The 24,522-nt window shown below is 42.6% G+C and overlaps 1 protein-coding gene across 3 annotated transcripts in view; it reads left to right on the plus strand.

The window, feature by feature from the left end:
- The window catches only part of Syne1 (spectrin repeat containing nuclear envelope protein 1), a 478,529-nt gene that overhangs the window by 270,064 nt on the left and 183,943 nt on the right, over positions 1-24,522 (plus strand). For all 3 annotated transcript variants that reach the window (XM_076926749.1, XM_076926750.1, XM_076926751.1), the window contains 12 exons: positions 692-1,009; positions 2,020-2,175; positions 2,322-2,492; positions 3,397-3,723; positions 5,358-5,510; positions 5,883-6,050; positions 8,158-8,334; positions 10,649-10,795; positions 15,507-15,632; positions 16,715-16,891; positions 18,385-18,650; positions 19,649-21,809. In XM_076926749.1, coding sequence (XP_076782864.1) covers positions 692-1,009; positions 2,020-2,175; positions 2,322-2,492; positions 3,397-3,723; positions 5,358-5,510; positions 5,883-6,050; positions 8,158-8,334; positions 10,649-10,795; positions 15,507-15,632; positions 16,715-16,891; positions 18,385-18,650; positions 19,649-21,809 — 4,347 coding nt within the window. The remainder of the gene's footprint in view (positions 1-691; positions 1,010-2,019; positions 2,176-2,321; positions 2,493-3,396; positions 3,724-5,357; positions 5,511-5,882; positions 6,051-8,157; positions 8,335-10,648; positions 10,796-15,506; positions 15,633-16,714; positions 16,892-18,384; positions 18,651-19,648; positions 21,810-24,522) is intronic.

Raw genomic sequence — 24,522 nt, forward strand, 5'->3', positions numbered from 1 at the left:
CCCCTCCCCTTGCCTGTATGAGGGTGCTCCTCCAGCCACCCACACTCTTCTGCCCCACCATTCCAGCATCCTCCTATGTTGGGGCATCAAACCTCCCCAGGACCAAGAGCCTCCCCTCCCATTTCTGTCAGACAAGGCTATCCTCTGCTACATATGTATCTGGAGCCCTGGATCCCTCCAGGTACACACTTTGGTTGGTGGTCTAGTCCCTGGGAGAACTGGGTGGTCAGGCCAGCCTATGTAGTTCTTCCAATGGGGTTGCAATCCCCCTCCACTCTTCCAGTCCTTCCACTAGCCCCCACCAAGGTCCCTGAGCTCAGTCTGATGGTTGGCTCCAAACATTCACATCTACATTGGTCACTTGCTGCCCGGACCTCCCAAGGAACTGCCACCACACTAGGTTCCTCTCAGCAAGCACCTTGACCACGGCAACTGTGTTGAGTTTGGTGTCTGCAGACACAGTGGATTCCTAGATGGGACCATCCCCGGTTCCTCCCATTTTTTGGTCCAATTTTCTCTGTTCCATTGTTTGTCCCTGTTCTTCCTTTGGACAGGAGTATTTTCTTAATAGGGCAAAATAAAATCACATTTGTCTCATGTGAACTCTAAGCTGGAGCAGCTAACTTAGCTGAGACATGCTGACTAATGTGAACTGCAAGCAAGACGTGATGCCCTTTCCCTTTCCCTGCAGGAGCTTCAAGTGCGTTGTGCTGAGGGTCAGGCCCTGCTGAACTCAGTACTTCATACCAGGGAGGATGTGATCCTGTCAGGCCTCCCCCAGGCAGAAGACAGAGTGCTGGAGTCTCTTCGTCAGGACTGGCAGGTTTACCAGCACAGGCTGGCTGAGACCCGGACACAGTTCAACAACGTTGTGAACAAACTGAGGCTGATGGAGCAGAAGTTCCAGCAAGCTGACGAGTGGCTCAAAAGAATGGAGGAGAAAATGAGTGTCAGGAGCGAATGCCAGAGCAGCCGATCTGCCAAGGAGATCCAGTTGCTTCAGCTGAAGGTGCAACTCGGGGGAATTCCTGAGCCCTGTCAAAGCAAGTCACTTCCCTTAGTTCATAGTCCATTCCACGAAAACATTTAGGAACTATGTCTAAGGTGGTTGTCTTCTGAGTTCTCACCATGTTTACCTAGAACATCTAAAGTAAATGCAACAGTTCTCTCTCGTTCTCTCTCTCTCTCTCTTTCTCTCTCTCTCTCTCTCTCTCTCTCTCTCTCTCTCTCTCTCTCTCAATGAACTTCTTAGGTTCATCTGTAAAAGAATATGGTTCTGGGCTGGGCCAGTAAGATGGTTCAAAAGGCACAAATGCTTGTTACAGGTCCCTGACAACCTGAACCTGGTCACTAGGACCCACACCAGAAGATCAGAACCACTCTAAAGTGTTCCTCTGACCTCCACACATGTTGCAAGCACATACACATTAGTAATCTATTTTTAAAATTATTTTTAAAAATGAATACAGTTTTGCAAACTTATTGTATTTACTTACCATGTCTACTGCTATACTTTTATAAAATATATATATAAATGGCCATCTTCTACAATGATGGTATGATATGAAAGGGGTCTAACATAGTCGCTTAAGTTAATAACTCATAACTAGTTCCATTCTAATTTTTAGTTGTTCCCATATTCAAAATGATACATAGGCCTTGGTGGTTAGTTTTCATCATTTCATCAATTTAAAATCAATTAAACTGAAAAGGGAGCCATGAAACACTTTTTAAAAACCAACCAACAAACAAACAAACAAAAAACAAGCATTTGAACCAAAGTATAAAAGACAAAGAAAATACCCAGAGTCGTAAGTATACAATTGCTGTTGCACTGTTGTGACATAACTTTCCACAAAGAGTATATCTGATACTCTTTAAAGACTGCATCTCAGAATAGATATACTCATAAACACATGCAGAAATCATGTTCTCTCCAGAAGATACATACAGTATTTGTCTTATTTAAAAATGTCCAGGTCTGAGTTTCTTTGTCTCTGGTTTTGTACATCCTTTCAGAAGTGGCATGAAGACTTGTCAGCACACAGAGATGAGGTTGAGGAGGTGGGAACCAGAGCACAGGAGATCCTGGATGAGAGCCACGTGAGCAGCAGGATGGGCTGCCAGGCCACCCAGCTGACTTCCCGGTACCAGGCCCTGCTGCTCCAAGTGCTGGTGAGCTGCCCCCTCTCCGTCCTGCTTACAAGGGGCATCTTGAACCAAAGTGGTCTTTCCAACTTCAGCTGAAGATGCCCACTGTCCACAGTGGCCCTGGACTCAGGGCTTTCATCTGCAGTTCAATCTTCTCTTTACTTTCACAGGAGCAAATAAAATTTTTAGAAGAGGAAATCCAGTGTCTGGAGGAGACAGAATCATCCCTCAGTTCCTATTCAGATTGGTATGGCTCCACTCATAAAAACTTCAAAAATGTGGCTACCAAAATTGATAAAGTGGATGAAGCAATGATGGGGAAAAAATTGAAGACATTGGAGGTAGGCATGCATCCTTCTGGCTCGTCCCCTCTCTCCCCTCCTTCTCCATGATCCTCAGCCCCCACCCCACCCCATCCCTGTGTAGATCTAGAAGCATGTGTGCTCTTTCTGACGCCAAGTGATTGATGACATTCAGCTCATCCATTTCATCCAAATATGTTTATACGTGATTTGAGGCCAAAGCTGATTCCACTTATGTATGATGGCTCGTCGTTGTCTGAATGGCCTATGTGCAGCTGTTCTCCTGATCTTAATGACACAAAGCCTGGCAGTTAGATTTTAAAACTGCTCTTATTATATCCTGGTGCATTAACAGGGAGTTTTCTAAGGATAAAAGCCACATCGGGTTCCCTTTGAAGTCTGTGATTTGGAAATGATGTATTAATCAATACTTAAATCCTCTGTTAAGGAATAGAGCATTAGATTCCTTGACAGGTCCAATCTGGAAATAAACTTTAAGGAAGTACAGAATGACTTCAAATAGAACCTGGAAACTTTTCTTTACAGGGAATAAGATTCTGTATTTTCTGAACACTTGTGTTCTGTCCTGGCTGGTTTTATATCAACTTAAGAGAAGCTAGAGTCATCTGAAAGGAGGGAACCTTAGTGGAGCAAATGTCTTTCCATAAGATTGGGCTGTAGGCAAGCCTGTAGGGTATTTTCTTAATTAGTGATTGGCAGGGAAGAGCTCAGCCCAATGTGGGCGGGGCCATCCTGGGCTGGTCGTTCTGAGTTCTATAACAAAGCAGACTGAGCATCTGTTGCTGCTTCCAGGTTCCTGTCCTCACTAGTTCCAATGATGAACTCTTGTATAGAACTGTGGGTGAAGTAAACCCCTTCCTCCCCAAGTCGCTTTTGGTCATGGTGTTTTGTCACAGCAATAGTAACCCACTTTATTTCTCAGGTTTTATTAAAAGACATGGAGAAGGGCCACAGTTTGCTGAAATCAGCTCGAGAGAAAGGGGAGAGGGCCGTGAAATTCCTGGAGGAGAGTGAGGCTGAGGCGCTGAGGAAGGAGATCCAGGCCCACATGGAGCAGCTGAAGAACCTGACGAGCACTGTCAGGAAGGAGCACATGAGCCTGGAGAAGGGCCTTCACTTAGCCAAAGAGTTCTCAGATAAATACAAAGTGCTGACCCGGTGGATGACAGAATACCAGGAAACCCTGCGCATGCCCGAAGAACCTAAAATGGAGTTATATGAGAAAAAAGCACAGCTGTCCAAATACAAGGTAGCGCCTGGCTAACCCCTGACACACGTACGTGTATACATCAGGCAGGGACCGAATGGAAGAGTTATTGATCCTGCAGTGCTGAAGTGTACCCACCTGCATCCTCTCTCCTGATGACTTCTGAAGCTATATTTGGCTAAATATACTGCTTTGGCATTATTTTTCCTATTAGGAACTGATATTCAAAAATTGGCATAATCAATCAATGGACACCTTTATGGTACAGATAGATATGCATCTTCTCAGGAATATTTAACCCCCAACCTGAGAGCCTCATGCAGCTGAAAGTCACTAGGAATGAGCTAAGTACAAGATCATAAGCTTAAAAATATTATATTTTTGCAAGTTTTTCCTGTAACATGACTATATGATTCTCAGATGTGACCTTTGTCACTCACAATACATCTACTCCATCTTGTCATGTCTGTTGTTGTTCTACTTTTTAAATTTTCTTTTGGTTTCCCTGGTCTTCTTTGTATCTGACCTACAGCAAATTGAAAATGAAATAGATAATTTAAAGGCAAAAATTCTAATCGGTAATAGGTAATAGGTAAATGCCAGAGAATTTAGTTCCTGGAGGAACAGTAACACATTCTATAGATATAGAAGAGGTATTAAAATAGTAGAGAAAGTTCTAGATTCGTCTGCTCAGACTTTCAAAATAGTCACTGAAGCTGGCTTCCATTGACATGTGACATATGTCTTGAATGACTTACACTTTACTACCCACCTGGAAAAATTAGCATAGATATCAAGATAGAAATACATGTTCATACATACATAAATACATACACATACACACATATATACACACAGACACATATAGACACATACACAGGTACACAGAGACACACATACACATATAAAATTCATGGCCCAGTACCTTGACAGATTTATATATACACACAGACACATATAGACACACACAGAGACACACATACACATATGAAATTCATGGCCCAGTACCTTAAAAGATTTGTAGGCCCTCTGGGTTTGACGTGACCTCGAAGGTTTAGTAATAGTCTTTAAGAAAGACAGTGTGCTGGCTCACTCAAAGCTGCTTCTGAGGGAGCTTGTGGTATTTCTAGCTACTATGCTGTACCTTGGCCTCCCCACCAGGCCTGGCAGCTTATCACTGAAGATGATGCGTTTCACATCAAAGTCCAGCAGAGTTAAGTATGTCTTGAGCCTGTCTCGGCATGTTTGCTGCTAAATGTTTTCAATTTAAGGCTACTTCTAACTCAATCCACAGCCGACTTCATGACCTCTAAACTCAGAGATGGTTCTTCACATGGCTTTTTGTTGACATTTGTATCTGCTGCATATAATGACGTGGGAGGCAGAAATATGAACTGTGTTCAGTTTAGCTAAATGAAATGTTTTTCTCTATGTTCTTCTCCACTACTGAGAGGCCATTCCATGTTTTGCTTTCCTCCGCACACTATTTTAAATTAGCATAGCTATGCTGAGATGTATATACTGTCATTAATTTGTGGTACTTATTGGTTCAATAAATATTTGCCAGGGCCTTTTTGAGGTGGGTGGTGTCATGCCTTCCACAGGCAATGTGTATTTTCTTCTTGTTCACCTGGATGAGATGGCTTTTTCCCCTGTTTTTGTCTCTGTGATTCAAGTCACTACAACAAATGGTGCTGTCCCACGAGCCATCCGTGACCTCGGTGCAAGAGAAGGGTGAGGCACTTCTGGAACTGATACAGGATCAGACATTAAAGGACAAGATACAAAAGCTTCAAAGTGACTTCCAGGACCTCTGCAGCATAGGAAAGGTAAGGAAGGAGCAGCTGGGAGCACGGACTCCCCGGGACGAAGCCTGCCGCCTTCCTCTCTGCCACAGACTCAAGGGCTGGCATACATCGACAAATTTAGTAGCACAATGCCTGATCCCCCTCCCCCCCATTCTCGATGAGGTTCTACTTAGTTTCCTCTTAGATGATGGAGATGAAGCCCATGGCTTTGAATGTATTAACCATACACTCCACCCATGAACTAACTGCTCCCCAGCACCATCCTGGTAGTTTTTCTGATACAATTCACTCTGCCGAGCTTACTAGCTACCTTATAAATTCCTTAAATATAGCACAATACTTGAGTAGGTTTGGGGCTCAAAAGTCAATTCTGACCCACACCTGGTTTTGCAGGAACGAGTCTTCAGTCTGGAATCAAAAGTCAGAGACCACGAAGACTATACCACTGAGCTTCAAGAGGTAGAAAAATGGCTGCTGCAGATGTCTGGCCGCCTGGTGGCACCTGACCTTTTGGAGACGAGCAGCCTGGAGACCATTACCCAGCAGCTTGCCCATCATAAGGTACCGCTAATCTCACCACAGGCTGGCTTTGATCGTCCTGCCAGTGTGTATGTGTGTGTATGCACATGTGTGTGTAAGTATACATGTATGTGTGTGCACACGTGTGTGCATGTTTATGTGCATACACATCTGTGTTCAAGTGCAACTCTGAATTATGGCTGCTTCAAGAACCTGGTGTGAGTCTCCAGTACATCTGACAATTGAGCGCTGTCTTGATCAGGGGTTTCTAGTGCTGTGAACAGACACCATGACCGCAGCATCTCTTCTAAAGGAAAACATTTAATTGGGGCTGGCTTACGGTATCAGGGATCTAGTCCATTATCACCATGGTAGGAAGCATGGCAGCGGCAGGCAGACATGATGCTGGGGGAGGAGCTGAGAGCTCTCCATCCAGGTCAGCAGGCAGCCAAAGAAGACTGAGACACACTGACCAGACTTGAGCATAAGAGACCTCAGAGCCTGGCCCACAGTGACACACTTCCTCCAACAAGGCCACACCCACTCCGACAAGGCCACACCCAGCCCAACAAGGCCACACCCACTCCAACAAGGCCACACCCACTCCAACAAGGCCACACCTCCTAATAGTGCTGCTCCCTGTGGGCCAAGCATCAACACACATGACACTATGGGGTCCATTCCTACTGAAACCACCACAAGAACCACTGAACTAGATACCTGAGAGAATAAAGAATACTCAAATCTCAGCACCAGGCTTCTGAATACTTCGTTGCACTTTAGTTGAACTCGTAGATTTTTGCCTCTGAGTTTAGTCTGCATGGATCATTTAGCAAAGGGAGGGATTCCTTTGGCTTTAGAAATATATGCCAAATGTGTGACACAGGGCTAGGAGTCAGTCTGCATTCTAGCCCAGCCTCCCACCTTTCCTAGCAGGGACCTAAGCATCTCTGGGGCAGCTTGTCCTTCTCACATCTCACTTCATAACTGTGCTGGAAATCACAGGGAATGCCTTTCTGTGAATCAGAAACAGCAATAGACTTTCTTATCTTTGTAGGTCTGTATTCTTAGTAACTGTATGTACTGGCGACAGATGGCATGCAGACCGTTTTATGGAATGATCTTTGGAGATCATATGCCTTGATCTTAATGAGAAATAATTTGTCCATGACGGGATCAATACCTTGTGGTGTGTCATGAAAGCCATCAGCCTCTTTGTCAGAGGGAACTTTCCCCCTCACAAATAAGAATAGAAAACCACTAATCTTTGAGCAGCCCTCCCTGAACATTCTTGATCTTTCTTGATGCTGGAAGTTAAGTGTGGTTGTGGATGATCGTTACATGGATGGGAAATGAGCAACTGCGCTGACATTTTCTGTTAGGCTCTAAAAATGTACTGTCCTGTTCTGTATCCTATCACTATGATAAACCTCGAAGCTTATCATCCTTACTCCATCATGAAGGACCAGGAGTTCAGTGCAGGAGCAGAGACCAGAGGACCACTGCTGACTGCCTTGCTCTCTATGGCTTGCCCAGCTGCTTTCCTATTCATCTCAGGACCACCTGCCGAGAGTGGCCCCGCCCCACTGGTGCTGGGCCCTCCCTCATCAACATTAGCTTGATTAGATAGATTTGATTAGAATAAAAGAAAATGCTTTATAGATTTGCCCAGAGACCAATTTCATAGAGGCATTTTTTTCAGCTGATATTCCTTCTTAGATGACCCTAGTTTGTGTCATGTAGAACAAAGACTAATTAGAACAGATACTAACCCTGAAGATAGCCCATTCCTGCAGTAATCTCAGGATGTGGTCTCCCTCTCCCCCTCCACCTCTTTTACCCTGGCTGCATTACCATTACAGATACCTCTCTGAAACCAGGCATAAACACACTATGGTCTTAAAAAAAAAAAAATCACTTCATTGTCATGTGACTAATCCATAAATTATTCACCCTTCCTATCTGTGGCTTACTGAAATACAAATGTGCTTTTTCACTTAAAGCATAACCAAGAGAAATTTAAAAAAACACTTTTTAAAAAGGTTTGTTAGACAGTGGAATTAGATCTTAAACTTGAGGCTTAATAAAGAGGTTGTTTCAAGCTAAGAATGGAATTCTGGGAGCTCTCTACATTCTTCGTTTTTTGCAGGCAATGATGGAAGAAATAGCAGGATTTGAAGACCGTCTAGACAACCTTAGAACCAAAGGTGACACTTTGATTGGCCAGTGCCCGGACCACCTGCAAGCAAAGCAGAAGCAGAGTGTGCAAGCTCACCTGCAGGGCACAAAGGACAGTTACTCAGCCATCTGCAGCACAGCCCAAAGGGTGAGTGGTCCAGAGTGGTCCATGCAGTAATGGACTGAAGAGGGAGACTAGGTAAAGGATGGATGCTGGAGTCTTTGGAATAGTTTTGGTGTTTTGCCAGACAGGAAGTAGGAAAACAGAGTTCACAGCTTTTTTTTTTTTTTTTTTTTTTTTTTTTTTTTTTCACAAAACAAACATGTCAGGCATCCACTTCATCGGAGGAAGCTTGGAAATTCAGACATTCCATTCCATCCAATCTTTTTAACATAGAGTTAATTATGAAAATATATTAGGCTCTGGATGTGGCTCACTTGGTAGAGTGCCTGTCAAGCATTCATAAAGCCATGGATCTGATCCTTAGGACATAAAAATCAAGAGTGGTGTCACATGTCTGTAATCCTAGCATTATGGAAATAGAATCCAGTGTCCAAAGGTCATAGTTATCCATACTACATTGTATTTCGAGTTCCGCGTCAGCCTGAGTGATTTGGTACCCTGTTTCGGGAGGAGGAAGGGGGGTGAAGGAGGAGAGACAGAGAGAGAAAAACAGTTAAAAAGTTGTTTGGTAAATTGGGTGTGATGGATCGTGCCCATAACCCTGCACTTGGAAGGTTTAGACAGGATGATTGCCACAAGCTCAAGGCAAGCCTAGGCTGCAAAGTATAGACTCTGTCTCCAAACAAACAAAATGAAAAGTTACACTGGCAATTTATACTCATTTACACACCATCAAAACTTCCCTATAGTCTGCCATTCATTTTGTAGCACTAAAATAAGTGCTTTTTAATTTTGCCATTATTGATTTTTTAATATGTTGAAGCCCGGCTTCTACTTTAAGTCAATATTTTTGGTCATTTTTGTGTATAAAAAATTGAAGAAGTAGAATACATATATGTCAGTTTGAATTAGACTTTAATAGGTATATTTCTACAAAACTACATTCTCAATGTCATATAAATAAATCTACAATGAATAATTATTCTTTTAGTAAAACCAGTATTGTAAACAAGTTGATATGTATTGTTGTAGGTTTGGGTTTTTATTATTTTGATCTTTGATTTCTTTGTTGTTGTTGTTGATAGCGGTGGGTTTTTTTTTGTTTTGTTTTGTGTGTTGCTGTTTTTGAGACAGGGTCTTAACTGTGTAACCCTGGCTAGCATAGAACTCACTATGTAGGCAAGGCTAGCCTCCAACTCACAGAGATCTGCCTGCTTTTCCTTCCAGCTTGATAGAATTAAAGGTATGTACCACCACACACCTATTGTAGGATTTTTTAAAATTATATCCAATGTTTCTGTTTTTGAAGTATTATAGTGTACTTTTGTTATTAGGCTATCCAGAAGGATGTAATGAAATAACACTGGAAAAGAGAGATTAATTTGTATTTATAATGAGAGAAAAAATAAACTGTAGATGATATTAGTTGATTCTTTAGACTTGAAAAATTCACCTTGAAAACATATTTTTTTTTTTCCTTTTGAAATGAGGATTTCTAACTTACACAGGCTACCCTTGAGCTCACGTGACCTCACATAGCCACGTTGGTCAAATGGTTGAAAACAAATTAATTGAATAGTCATACTAGAAAAAAAAATGTATGAAGGAATCCCAATTGTGGTGGTTTTAAACCTTTTAGACTTCCTTGTTTTTATGTGTTTGAGTGATTTGCCCGAATGTATGTATTGTACTATGTACATGCATGGTGCCTGCAGAGAGGGACAACTCTCATCCCCTGGGACTGCTTTACAGATAGCTGTGAGTGGGCCATGTGGTCCTTGGAACCAAATCTGGGGCTTCTCCAAGAGCAAATGCTCTCAACCACTGAGCCATCTCCCTGGTCCCTGAACTGTTGTTATTGATATAGCTTCCTTGGTGCAATGCCTACCTCAAAAACGCCTCCACATCCCCATATGCTATTATTTATTTCCAGAAGAGCATCAGAATTAGAAAAGTTTGGTTGTCTTTTAAAGATGGTGACTCAGGTTTTGTTTTTAGCTCCTAGTTTAAATAAAAACTCTGGTATTTATGATACAGAGGGAAAGCTTCCAGAACCCCTGGCTTGTATTCTTGAGAATACAGAATGTGCTCTGACACATTTTGCCCCATATATGAACACTGGACCTGTTATATGTGACATTATTATATGTGAATAGATCAAGGAATTATAAAGTGGGCTGTGGCCATTGCATTTTGAAACCCATGCAACCATGTTGGATATGTGCACCATGCCAGGGAGTCCTGGGGATTTAACTGGACTGGCTCAACATGGTTATTTATTTATAATGTTTGTAGAGACAGAAGTCAACTTACACATCTCAACTCTGTTGTGTCTCAGGTATACCGCAGCTTGGAATATGAACTTCAGAAGCACGTCAGCAGGCAAGACACTCTGCAGCAGTGCCAAGCGTGGATCTCTGCAGTCCAGCCAGACCTGAAGCCCAGCCCACAGCCACCTCTCAGCAGGGCAGAAGCTGTTAAACAGGTAGTGGAGTCTGGGAAGTTTGCTATTAGGAGCCCCTCATTCATTCAAAACTATGCTGGCTTCAGGGAATAGTGAGGTATAAGTGAGGTCTGGCCCTGGCAGTAGTCTATGTTCTAAACATAGAGATGGAGAGAATATAGACCTGTAGACCTGTAGAATAGAGTATGGTTCTTTCATAAAACCCCAACTCTAAAACCTAATCTATTGGCTCCAGTAATGAATGTCTCCGAGTCTGGGTTCTCTCTTATATGAAATGATGCTTGTATGTACAACTGTCACTCAAAACACATGGGGAGTTTGTTCAGTGACCCCAGCTAATATGTAGGTGTGTGGTCTCTTGTTGGAAATGGTGTGTGTGTGTGTGTGTGTGTGTGTGTGTGTGTGTGTGTGTGTGATAATGGCAATGAACTTACCCATGTCTACTCAGATTCTTTACACCCTCTGTAGATTATTTTGAATACTTAATGCAATATAATCCTACAAAGATGGCTGCTATTATGAAGTTGTATAGGTACCTGTGACAAGGAAATAAGTCTGGATATATTAACGACACACATTTTGGTTTTCTTCAATGCTTTCAGTGGACTGAACCTGTGGGTACAGAATCTCTGGCTAGTGAACTGGCTGTATAGATACTTCCAGACTATGCTTGAATTCAAATGTCACCTCACAAAGGGATGGGAATGTGAAACAGAAAAGCAATACTGACTTCCCCTACTGTTGTTTCTCTCCTTACATGCACACACACATGAACACACACACACACACACACACACACACACGGTGTGCTGAGTGGCCGATAAGGGAATGTTAATTTTTGTCATATGAAAAAGACCTATTGCATAGTAATATAATATCTGCAGGCTTATAATCATGCTATTAAAACCTCATTCTGATATGAAGAAATATTTCTAAAACCTTTGCGCCTGGCAGATGACCATGCAGTGAGAAACTTGTGGGAAAATGTCATAGAGGAATCTGCTTGTGAATGTTATTACTGCCTGATGAATTAATAATCTCAAGTAAAGATTTCAATTTGCTTATGACAGGGATCAATATAACACCCTTGTTCGTTTAGTCCTCACAGAGAACATGTCCATTTATCCATTCCCAGGGTGCACTGGGCTTAAGTTCACATCAGTACACACATCATACTTTGGGAAACAGTGTATAAGAAAAATTAAATGTATCTTTTTTGGAGCCAAGAAAAAAAAGAATTAACGGCTAGATTCTGATTTCTCCTTTTTTACAATTTGCATTGTGTATTATATGAAACAGTAAGTTTTCTTGTGGCATTCTCTCACATCTTCTGATCATACCTTTTCTGCCCTCTCTAACCCTCCCCTGCCTCCACCCATGTTCCTAATAGCCCCTATTTACTCTCAAGTCCTTGTTGCGGTAAATCTCTCGCCCATAGGGAATCCATAGAATAAAGACACAAGTCAATAAGTATCAAATGAATGCTGCATGCCTAGATTGGGCAGATTTACCATTAAAAGTCCTTTGTTTCATTATCCTAAGTCTATGTATGAGGAAAACCATGATGCTTGTCCCTCTTAGCCTGGCTTGTTTTTCTTAACACAGTGGTCTTCAGATCCAACATCCTGCTTTATAGCAGAATATACATCTCCATCATGGCCGCCGGCCACATTTTCTTTCTACCACAAGCTTCCTCGAGTTACCCCTTTCTCCATGTGGGCCTTTATTACTGACGAATTCTACTTACCACATTCCAAAACAAAGCTTAATTTTTCTCCTGTGTTGCCACCCAAAAGGAAGGGGTGCCACACAAAGAGTTTCTCACAATGGCCATGCGCCAGAACAGGGCAGGATTTGGTACACTAACCAGAATGAGACACTGGTCTTGCTCAAGTTCCTGTGTGTGTAGCTCTGACCCCCCTCCTCTGCCCCACCCTCCACCCCCCACCCCGAAGCCTTTCCATATGCCTGCCTCCCACTTGAAAGAAGCCACAGAAGGGAACTAGAGAGGCTGTGGGCCATCTGGATCTGAGACACTGAAGGCAAACAAATTTTGTTTGGTCAAATTTTCTTTCTGTTGTTTTTCCTTTGTTTTGTCCCAACTAGTTAATATTTTTCTTGTTAGACACTATCTTCAGGCCAGAATGTACAGGCCCCCCACAGTAGACTAGTACTGCAATATAGCTGGAGCTCCCCACTACTGAGGACTCCTCACAGGGCAGATTCAGTGTCAAGCTTTGAACAGATTCTACACTATGACCCCAAGTTGTATTCTGACTCTCCAGTACCCCTCTTTTAGTAAGAATTTCATAGTACATACCAGCAACACTCCAGGTGACCACAAGAAACGAATGCAATGATCCGATTCCAACCAGAATCACATTTCTATGAAGCGTGGAATTAGGAATTGAGGAGCCGAGAAAAAGTATGGCATATTTACCTTTGAAGTTAATTTAGCAGTCATCATTTGAAGCTGTTTCTATTGGTTAGGATTAAGGTAACTGTGTTAGTTGCAATATAAATCATTATCCTTTAAATTACATGCATTTTTAAAATTTTTTATTTTTTAAATTTAGTTTAATTTTTTTTTTTTTCAATATCAGGATTCTCCATGTAGCCCTGGCTGTCCTGGAATTCACTCTGTAGACCAGGCTGGCCTCGAACTCACAGATATCTGCCTGCCTCTGTCTCCTAGGTGCTGGGATTATAACTCAATTCTTGACAGCTTATTTTCTTCTCATTTTGAAAAATTCATCTGTCTAGGCCAGAAGAACTCCCCTGGGTCATGGGACATGAGATGGTCCTTTTCACACTGGTTACTGTGAGGTCATGGGACACTAGATGGTGGTTTTCACACTGGTTAATGGTTAGTAAGAATAACTGGAAGTGAAATACTTTGCATATTGAATGAACACCCAAGACACTGCAGGGTTGGAAATAGATGTGTGTTTCTTACAGCCACAGGAGAAGCTGGCAAGTCCTCTGTGCCCCCTAGTGCTCCATGTGTCTTCTGAAGACTGCTCACTCCATGTTACGAGTAACATTCAGGCCAAGGCCTGGTCATGATTCATCCAGTGCTTTCCATCATCTTTTAGAATAAATTCCAAATTTTGTGCCACAGCCCACGAATAGGCTATTTTCATAATTTGTCTAACAAAGGAAGATTTCAGGTAGCAAGGAGTTTACGTTTTAAAATTTGGTGAGACTGAAGTAGTGGTCTGAACTCAGGGGACATCTTATTATGTCCCGTACCCCCACCAGGGCCATTTATTAGTGACTGGACACACTGTGAGTTGCCACAATGAACAGTAGTTGGGATGCTGTTGATTCTGAGCAGATACAGTCCAAGGATACCACGGGACACTCTGGAGTGCTTAGGACAGACCTACCCTCAAAGAGCTACTTACCTCAGATGTCAGTGGTTCTGAGACTGAACATGATGACTAGAGGCAGAAAGCAGAACATCAGGATGTTTGTCTTATTTAACATAGTAGCTTCCAGTTCCACCTATATTCCTCCATGGCACATAATTCTGTCTCTCCTTAGAGCAGAAGAAAATTGTACTGTGGACACACGGCACATTTTCTTTACACGGTGAGCTTTCCTGAGCCATTCTTGTCTTCCAGCCTTTTATTACAGATGCAATTAATCCCATTTTGATAGCTTCCATGACTTGGTCTCTGTTCATCCTTGACCTCTGATTGACAGCCTTCATGACTTGGTCTCTGTTCACCCTTGACCTCTGATTGACAGCCTTCATGACTTGGTCTCTGTCTATTCCATTGACCTCTGATTGACAGTCTCCATGATGTGGTCTCTGTCTACTTCCTTGACCTCTGACTGACAGCCTCTGTGACTTGGTCTCTGTCTACTCAGTGTTCCCGCTGCTTTAGCCTTTGCACCCACTGCCCATCTTAGAGCATCTTCGTCCTATTTGATGGCTCACTTTCTGAGTACGTTCAGATCTAATGCTCTGAGCAATCCTGGAGATATGGTGCTTGTGGAGTAGCAGGGCTTTCCCCACACAGTCAAGCCTCTCAACACCTTTTCTTTCACACTTGGTGTGTCAGACATGCCTCTGCTGACCTATTACCTTGTTTGTCCCCAGAAGAGTGCCAGTGTCATGAGAGCCAAGATTGTGTTGTTTAGAGCACTTTATACCCTGCATCTAAAACATATGCCTCCTCAATGCAAAGCAGCTGTGTTTCCATGTTTTTCATGAAGAAATGAAAAAAAAAATCTACTCGCATAAGCTAAGCCATGCTTGGAATCTGATAATGGAAGAGCAGGTGATGAACTTCTTGTATGGAAAGGAACCATAGCCATATCATTCCAAAGAAACTTCCCAGCTCATCCTGACAGTGGCCTTGTTTTCACACTGTAATACACAAGCATGTAAATAAGCAGAGACAAGCATGCTGGGATTTCTTTTCCTAAATGAGAATGCTGGTAGAAAAACTCAAGAGTCTAGAGACAAGCCTTCCATTCCCCCCTTCCCAGACCACGCAGACAGCTTTAATTATAATGGGAAGCAGATGGCAGACAAACAGATCCGCCCGTGTGTTTGGAATTCTCTCCCATGAGTCACAAATATATTTCAGGACAGTGTTGAAAACACTGACATAACAAAATGATATTTGAAATATCAATAAAAGGCTACCAACCGCACAATTTGCCACCAAAACAGTACATCCCTCTTGTTCAATCTGACAATCACTTTTTCCCCCAACAGGTCAAACACTTCAGAGCTTTGCAAGAGCAGGCAAGGACCTACTTGGATCTCCTTTGTTCCATGTGTGACTTGTCAAACTCCTCAGTGAAAAACACAGCAAAAGACATTCAGCAAACAGAGCAGCTGGTAAAAAAAAAAATGTTCATGATTACAGCTAATTGTTTTGTCTGTCTTGTTATGTTCCCTTCAACTTCAAAGCCTGTAAGGTTTAAAGAAAACATTTCTGGGGATATTCTTGGTATACCCCTCTTTCGAGCCATAGTAACGAATCAATATAGGAATTTTTGCTATCACAGAAAGAAAGGTAGATACTAAGACAGTGGAGTCACAACTGAATTGTTTAGTCTATTCAACCACTGCCACTGGCACCTTCCTCCACTTTAATTACCAGTCTCTGGCAGTTTTCATATTCCCTCACACCTCTTTCTGTTGTTCCTTTCTCCTTTCCCATCATCCTGTTTTCTAAGTAGCACTCTGTCTGAAGAAAGAGCCCCTTGCCCTAGCTTCTTTCCATCAGGCCTGCCAATGGGCTAGTGCTTAAATCCTTCCAAAGGGTGACAGAATCAAGTATCCTGAATAGCTATAATAAAGCAAATTATATACTTCCAAAAGCCAGAAGAGCAGATCTAAAGACAATCTAAAACATTGATAGGGTTGTGTATAGTAGTGTGGTAAATCTGTAATCCCATCACTGGGGTCAGGGTGGAAAAGGTTGAAGCAGGAGTATCGTCAGAACTTCTAGACCACCCTAAGCTATATAATTCCGTTTCAAAAAATAAAAATAAAAAAGCAGGTAACAACATTGAACCATGGTTTTAAAGACTAAAAGATAAATGTGTAAGAGATGTGAGCCTTTCTTAATTACTCAAACCCCAATTTACCAGTCAAATAGCTGTATTTACTGCTTGGCCTGATGGGAAAAGCTCTTGGTGCATTTTCTGATTTCATACATTGGTAAAATTTCTTGGATCTTTGCAGCACTGATTAAAATCACATGGGAGACCTCTTAGACGTTTTAATTTGTTGGAAACTCTTAAGTTTAAAGAAAATCTGTTTTTCTCAACACAAAAAAAGTCCCTTTCAGATCTAGCTGAGTGTAAGCACAGGGTCAGGCTCTGCCCATGGACCACTGACAACTTGTATGTCAGATTCACTGAACAGAGATGAGGCTATGGAAAACTGGTAACATTTAACTGTGTTTTCTCCAGATTGAGCAAAGGCTGGTCCAAGCACAGAACTTAACTCAGGGCTGGGAAGAGATCAAGAACCTGAAGGCTGAGCTCTGGATTTACCTACAGGATGCTGACCAACAGCTGCAGAACATGAAGAGAAGACATGCTGAGCTGGAGATAAATATTGCTCAGAACATGATCTTGCAAGTAAAGGTAGGAACTGATGCCTGCATGGGGTCGGGGTCAGGGAGGAGGCCAAGACAGAGCAAGAGATGCAATGTACTCAGTATATTCACTTCTGTATGCCCAGGGGTTTGTGAATCCTTAGACACTGGGACAGCCACTTAAACAGTAAGAGTATGAAGCATATACTGAGCACAGTAATGTGCACCTGTAGTCTTCTGTACTTAGGGGCTGGGGTGGGGGGTAGGGGGGGAAGAATGGCTTGAGCCCAGGAGGTCAAGAATAGCCCAGGCACTGTAGCAAGACACCATCTCAGTAAGTAAATAATATTTTGCATGTATTCTCGGAGTTCTGTATGGCCATTTTTATATGAAACATTCACTGTTTATAAGTAAGACAGCTGACCTTTAACCCACAGACCCAGACTCTACTTAACACAGGGCCTTAATGTTCAGATATGCATAGCTATAGTCTTGAGGTTTGATCTGTTGCTGTGTATTGTAATGCTAAATTCTGTACCCAAAGGTCTAGGCCTTTGGGTGAATTCTAACTGTTACCAGCTATTGTCATGCAAACACTGTTCCTCAATTTAAAACTATTCCTTAAATAAAAATGGCTGTAACCAATCACTAGAGAGATTAGAGGTAGGTGGATTTTAAGTCTCCTTGTTGGGGGTGAAGGAGGAAAGAGGAGAGAAAATAAAGAGAGGGGAGGAGAAGGCACCAGGAGAGGAGAGGAACCATGAGCACACGGCTGGGAGAAACAGCAAGTATTTGGGGGTACACCACTGGACAGGTAGCCAGGCTAGCAGTTAAAAAAGTAGATTAGGGGTTACCACCCCAACCCCCCAGTAATTGTCAAAGCCAAATAAAATAATCATAATCTGAGTCTCATTTATTTATAAGCTAGACAGGGATAAGCTTAAATTGGTTGTACTATATTATAGCTATAAGAATGTAAGCCCACTTGTTAAATGCATCCTTAATATGCAATTAATTTAAATAAAGCAGGAATATATGTTTAATCTATACAAATTTGTATACACTTGAGAATTATAAGTATATTAACTTGATTGAAAAGAGGGTCATATTTTAAACAAGCTTTAAGACTGCTTTCTTTGATAATAAGTTATTTCTATTTCCTACTGGAATATCATTTGTAACTACAGAATAAAAAAGAATAGAGGGAACCTGAAGTAAATTTATTTCTTTCCATAAAAGCATAAACTCTTCATTTTGCTTTTATTTAAAAGTTTTTTTTCCATACAATTTTGAGAAAAATAAGACCTTACTTTAAGGAAGCACACTTCTCAAAACAATACAAAGCAAGAAAATATCAAAGTTACTCTGATTCTTTCACAGTTGGGAATTCGTGTTTAGAGAAAGAATCGTGTTTTTTTTTTTTTTTTTTTTTTTTTCAGGGTTTTTTTTTCCCCCTATATTCAAAGCTATTGTATTTGCATTTCAGTCTGCTCACTCAGGAGGGTTTATAGCTTATTTCTTGTTTTGCATTGTTACTTTCAGGATTTTGTTACACAGCTACAGTGCAAGCAGGCCTCTGTGAGCACCATCGTTGAAAAGGTGAACAAGTTAACGAAGAACCAAGAGTCCCCTGAGCACAAAGAAATAACCCACCTGAATGACCAGTGGCAAGACCTTTGCCTCCAGTCTGACAAGCTGTGTGCACAGAGGGAACAGGACCTTCAGAGAACCAGCAGTTACCACGACCACCTGAGTATCGTTGAAGCCTTTCTTGAGAAGTTTACTACAGAATGGGACAACCTGGCCAGGTAGCAGAAACCGCCCAGTGGGTCGCCATGATGCTAAGTCAGAAGTTGACAGAATATCACTAACATCTTCATTTTGTGCAGGAGGGCTTCCCGGTTTGATTTAGCACCAATTACCAATAAGCAAAAGAGACAGGTTTGTCTGTGGTCTCTGACACTATTCCCATGGTAATGACTCTGGTTGTTTTCACCCTGATTAACTGCCAATCATTGCTTGTCATCCATGACTCTGTAATGCGAACTCATCTTAAACCTCCATGTTCCAAAAGTTTCCTTGCATGTTTGGGAAGCAATACATTCTATGTACTTTAGTCAAGTTTGGTCACTGTATGAGATACTTCTATTGTTGTTACTGTTGCTCTGACCAAGTATTGTTTAGGCTCAGAATTTGAGTGGGATACAGCCCATTGTAGAGGGAAAGATGTGGTGTTGGGCATCCTCACGGTGGTAGGGGTATGCATCTGGTCTATCACCACATCTTGGAACAGGAAGTGGAGAGCAGATAGGAAGCAAGCTGTATTATTAAAACATCTCATGGCAGCCCATGAGCCATTGGTTATACCTTCTAGATAGTACCATCTAGCACTCTATCATTTATTGTCCCTTGGTCCAAAAAGAATGACTGTAAATAGATTATTGTTGATTGCACTAAACACGATTGCATATGAGGCAGTAGAAATGAGTGTTTCCCGATATGTGACACAACAATATCATGTTACGAGACAGATCATTAAGACTCAGAGAAAGCTAACAGCATATGGAGATATTGTTGGAGAGCAGCATTGTCCAGTAAAAAAAAAAAAAAAGAGCTGAGAAGCACATAGAGAACTTGATCTGACTCAAGGCCGAGATGGGACTTGAATTCCTAATACCAACAGCTTTGTCAGTTAACCATAAATTGAGGCAGTCACAGTGAATTGAGCTCTGAATGTCCCCTCAATGAAATGTTATTTATGAGGGTAAGGAACTGATTTGCTCCTATGCTGTCTATGCATTTACAGATCTAATGCAGAAAGCACAGCTGTCCACTTGGAGGCTTTGAAGAAGTTGGCCTTGGCCTTGCAGGAGAAAAAGTATGCCATTGATGACCTGAAAGACCGCAAACAGAAACTGACAGAGCAGCTGAGTCTGGATGACAAAGAGCTGGTGAGAGAACAGACCAGTCACTTCGAGCATCGGTGGTTTCAGCTCGAGGACCTTGTCAAAAGGAAAATCCAGGTGTCGGTCACCAACTTGGAGGAATTGAATGTGGTCCAATCCAGATTTCAGGAGCTGATGGAGTGGGCTGAAGAGCAGCAGCCTAACATAGTGGAGGCCCTGAAGCAGAGCCCACCTCCTGGCATGGCTCAGCACCTCCTCACAGACCACCTGGCCATCTGTAGTGAGCTGGAAGCCAAACAGGTGCTCCTGAAGTCCCTGATGAAGGATGCAGATCGTGTCATGGCTGACCTTGGCCTCAATGAACGAAAGGTGATCCAGAAGGCGCTCTCAGAGGCTCAGAAGCATGTGAGTTGTCTCAGCGACTTAGTGGGCCAGCGAAGAAAGTACTTGAACAAGGCCTTGTCCGAGAAAACTCAGTTTCTCATGGCAGTCTTTCAGGCCACCAGCCAAATCCAGCAACATGAGCGAAAGATCATGTTCCGAGAATATATCTGCCTACTTCCGGATGATGTGAGCAAGCAGGTCAAAACATGTAAGACTGCCCAGGCCAGCCTCAAGACTTACCAAAATGAGGTCACTGGACTTTGGGCGCAGGGTCGGGAATTAATGAAAGGAATAACAGAGCAAGAAAGAGAGGAGGTGATGGGAAAGCTCCAGGAGTTGCAGAGTGTCTATGACACCGTTTTACAAAGATGCAGTCACAGGTTGCAAGAACTGGAGAAGAGTCTGGTTTCTAGAAAGCATTTTAAGGAAGATTTTGATAAAGCCTGCCACTGGCTTAAACAAGCAGACATTGTCACATTTCCGGAGATCAATCTCATGAATGAGAGGGTTGAGCTCCACGCCCAACTGGACAAATACCAAAGCATTCTGGAACAATCTCCAGAGTATGAAAACCTTCTGCTCATGCTGCAGACGACTGGGCAGGCCATGCTACCATCACTAAATGATGTTGATCACTCCTACCTCAGTGAAAAACTCAATGCCCTGCCCCAACAACTCAATGTCATTGTCGCCTTGGCTAAGGATAAATTCTATAAAATCCAGGAAGCAATTCTGGCCCGAAAAGAATATGCTTCTTTGATCGACTTGACAACCCAGTCTCTGGCTGACCTGGAAGACCAGTTCCTAAAAATGAGGAAAATGCCTTCAGACCTAGTTGTTGAGGAGAGTGTGTCTCTTCAAGACAGCTGCAGAACCCTTCTGGGTGAGGTGGTAACCCTTGGAGAAGCTGTGAATGAACTGAACCAGAAAAAAGAGAGTTTTCGCAGCACAGGTCAGCCTTGGCAGCCAGAGAGGATGCTACAGCTGGCCACCCTATATCATAGGCTGAAGCGGCAAGCAGAGCAAAGGATCAGTTTGTTAGAAGACACCACCAGTGCTTACAAAGAGCATGCACACATGTGCCAGCAGCTAGAGAGTCAGCTGGATGTCGTGAAAAGGGAGCAGGCCAAAGTGAACGAGGAGACGCTGCCTGCAGAGGAGAAGCTCAAGGTGTACCACTCGCTGGCAGGCAGCCTGCAGGACTCTGGGATTCTGCTCAAGCGGGTAGCCGCGCACCTGGAAGATCTTTCTCCACACCTCGATCCCACAGCTTATGAGAAAGCCAAGGGCCAGGTCCAGTCCTGGCAGGAGGAGCTGAAACAGATGACATCGGACATCGGGGACATGGTGACAGAGTGCGAGAGCAGAATGGTACAGAGCATAGATTTCCAGACGGAGATGAGCCGTTCCCTGGACTGGCTTCGGAGAGTGAAGGCGGAGCTCAGTGGGCCAGTGTGCCTTGACCTCAGCCTCCAGGACATCCAGGAGGAGATCAGAAAGATCCAGATCCACCAGGAGGAGGTCTTGTCCAGCCTGAGGATAATGAGTGCTTTGAGTCACAAGGAACAAGAGAAGTTTACCAAAGCCAAGGAGCTGATTTCTGCAGACCTGGAGCATACACTGGCTGAGCTCAAGGAGCTAGATGAAGATGTTCAGGAAGCGCTGTGCACCCGGCAGGTCTGTAGGGGGCGCTCTATCTTTCTTTTTCCAGGCTGCTTATCTGTAAATGGGTGAAAAAAATCTGGTTTGGGTTGGTTCTCTGTTTAAAACTCCAGCTTTATTTTACTTAAGTATGTGGGTTATTCGTATTAATCCAGCATTTGTGATGTGGAGTCCGTAAGATTAGGAGTTCAAGGTCATCCTCAGCTACCAAGCACCATGAGGCTATCCTGGATTATAGGATCTCTCTCTCTCTCTCTCTCTCTCTCTCTCTCTCTCTCTCTCTCTGTCTTTTTTACACACGCACACACACACACACATACATACATAAATCGGAAAAACCCTGAACACTCTTTATTGATGGTTTATCAAATTGTCCTCAATGACTTTAAAGACCATTTTAATTGTTTATATGTGTGGTAATTGTCATGTGTCCCATATTGGCTTTTTGTTTAGGTCGGTATATCATGTAATTTTTCTCAGCTTTAGAGGAGATAATAAATTATTTTGAAAACATAGTTTATGAGAGATTCAGACCACCCCAGAGATAATGTTTTGTTTTGATGTTGACTTATTTTTAATTGACACACATTCACTATAAATGGTCCTGGGTTTCATGAAGATATTTTCATACATTATCCCCAATTAGTCTCCTGCCTTTCCCTAGTTGGTTTTCACTTTCATCTCATATACATGCATTCATATGTGTGTTTGCACTTACATAAGGTCTAGGATCTATACACACAGTTACATCCATTCTTCTACAAATGACATCATCCTGTTCTTTATGGCCAAATAAAATTATGTTGGATACGCATGCCACACTGTCTCTGTGTATTCCTGTTGGTGGACACTTGAGTCAATTCCACAACTAAAGTATTATGAATAGTGCTGTAGTAGAAGTAGATGCCCAAGTGTCTCTGTGACATAGTGACATATAGAACCCTTGGGAGACATACCCAGGAGTGGTATGGCTGACTTATACAATAGATGTTTGCAGTTCCCAAAGGAATCTCCAAACTAATGTGATCGGCATTTTTTTTTTTTTTTTTTTTTTTTTTTTGGTTTTTCGAGACAGGGTTTCTCTGTGTAGCCCTGGCTGTCCTGGAACTCACTCTGTAGACCAGGCTGGCCTCGAACTCAGAAATCCACCTGCCTCTGCCTCCCAAGTGCTGGGATTAAAGGCGTGCGCCACCACTGCCCGGCATGATTGGCATTTAAAAAAAAAAGAGAGAGAGATGAAACATGTGCAGACCTTAACCCTTTCTCACTACCAATAAACCCTTTCTTTAACAATAAAGTTTGACAACGTTGTATTAGGTGTTACAGGGGATATAAAGATGATATCAAGTATGACAGGATGTGCAGGTTACATGCACATACTAGAGTGCTTTACACACGTTCCTGGAGCATCTTAGATTAGCAGAGGTCCTGGGAATAATTCCCACAAAGAGGCATTATGAATATACTAATAGAATATATGACTAGTGGATACTTAGTATCCTTTTTATGCTACATGACATCTGGCACTTCAAACATAACATTGGATGAAGAGGCTCCAAAGGCCAGGTAAATAACGCAGATCCGCTGTGGTCCCGAGGCATGTTCTCTTGTAGGCTGTCCTGTCCATTGCCCTATTTCTTCTCTCCTTCTTCAGGTAGGGGTGCTTCCTTCCCCTGGTGTCAAATGTAACACAGCAGAAGCAAGCAAGGGTCTTCTATCTTTTGTTCCTGAGATCTCGGAACTACAAACAGCAATGGGAACATATGGAGCACTTCCCAGATGGCCCACCTACTGGGGCTTCCTCACTGTCCTCACTCAACACAAGAGAAGAGATACCATGACTACCATAGAGCTAATTTTTTTAATCCCCTGGTCTCCAGGATAGGAATGCAGTTCAGTTACTCGCCCATCATGCATATGGTCCTGAGTTTTAATTCCCAACATGCCTTCAATAGAGCATGATGGTACATGGCAGTATACCTAGAACTTGAGAAGCAGAGGCAGGAGGATCACCAATAAAATGTCTACACAAAGAGTTTGAAGCCATCCCTAGGCTACATGAAGCCCTGTCACAAAAGATAATAATAATCCTGTCTGGGAGAGATGGTTCATGGTTAAGAATATTTGCTGTTCTTATGGAGGACCTGAACTTGGCAACCTTGAGCTGGTTCATGATCACCAGTAACTCTGGTTCTAAGTGATCTGATGCCCCCTTTGTCCTCTTTGGACACCAGGCATCCAGAATCTCTGCTTTATTTACCCATACAGTGTGCTTAGCGGAGATCTTCATGCTAAGTCAAAACCATCATTACATTTTAAAAATGATACACCTACAGCTGTAGATACAGAGACAGGCCCTGGTCTTTTCTCTTTAAAAATCATCTCTCAGTGGTTCTCAATCTTCCTAATGCTCTGACCTTTAATACAGTTCCCATGTTATAAAGACCTCCTCCCCAACCATACAATTATTTTGTTGCTACTTCTTAACTATAATTTTGCTTCTGTTATGAATCCTAATGTAAATATCATGATGTTCAGCATATCTGATATGCAAACTTTACCCAAAGTGGGTGGAGAACCACAAGTTGAGAACCACTGACCTATCACATGGATTATTTGTTTTGAGTTGGCAATGATTCTTGAACACGATCTTAAATCGGTTAGGCTCCCTTTGGTTGTCTCCATTCAGATGTTTGTAGGTCCTGATGTCTCTGGAAGCATTTCTAAG

Source organism: Arvicanthis niloticus, chromosome 28, assembly GCF_011762505.2.
Source record: "Arvicanthis niloticus isolate mArvNil1 chromosome 28, mArvNil1.pat.X, whole genome shotgun sequence".
Classification (NCBI taxonomy): domain Eukaryota; kingdom Metazoa; phylum Chordata; class Mammalia; order Rodentia; family Muridae; genus Arvicanthis; species Arvicanthis niloticus.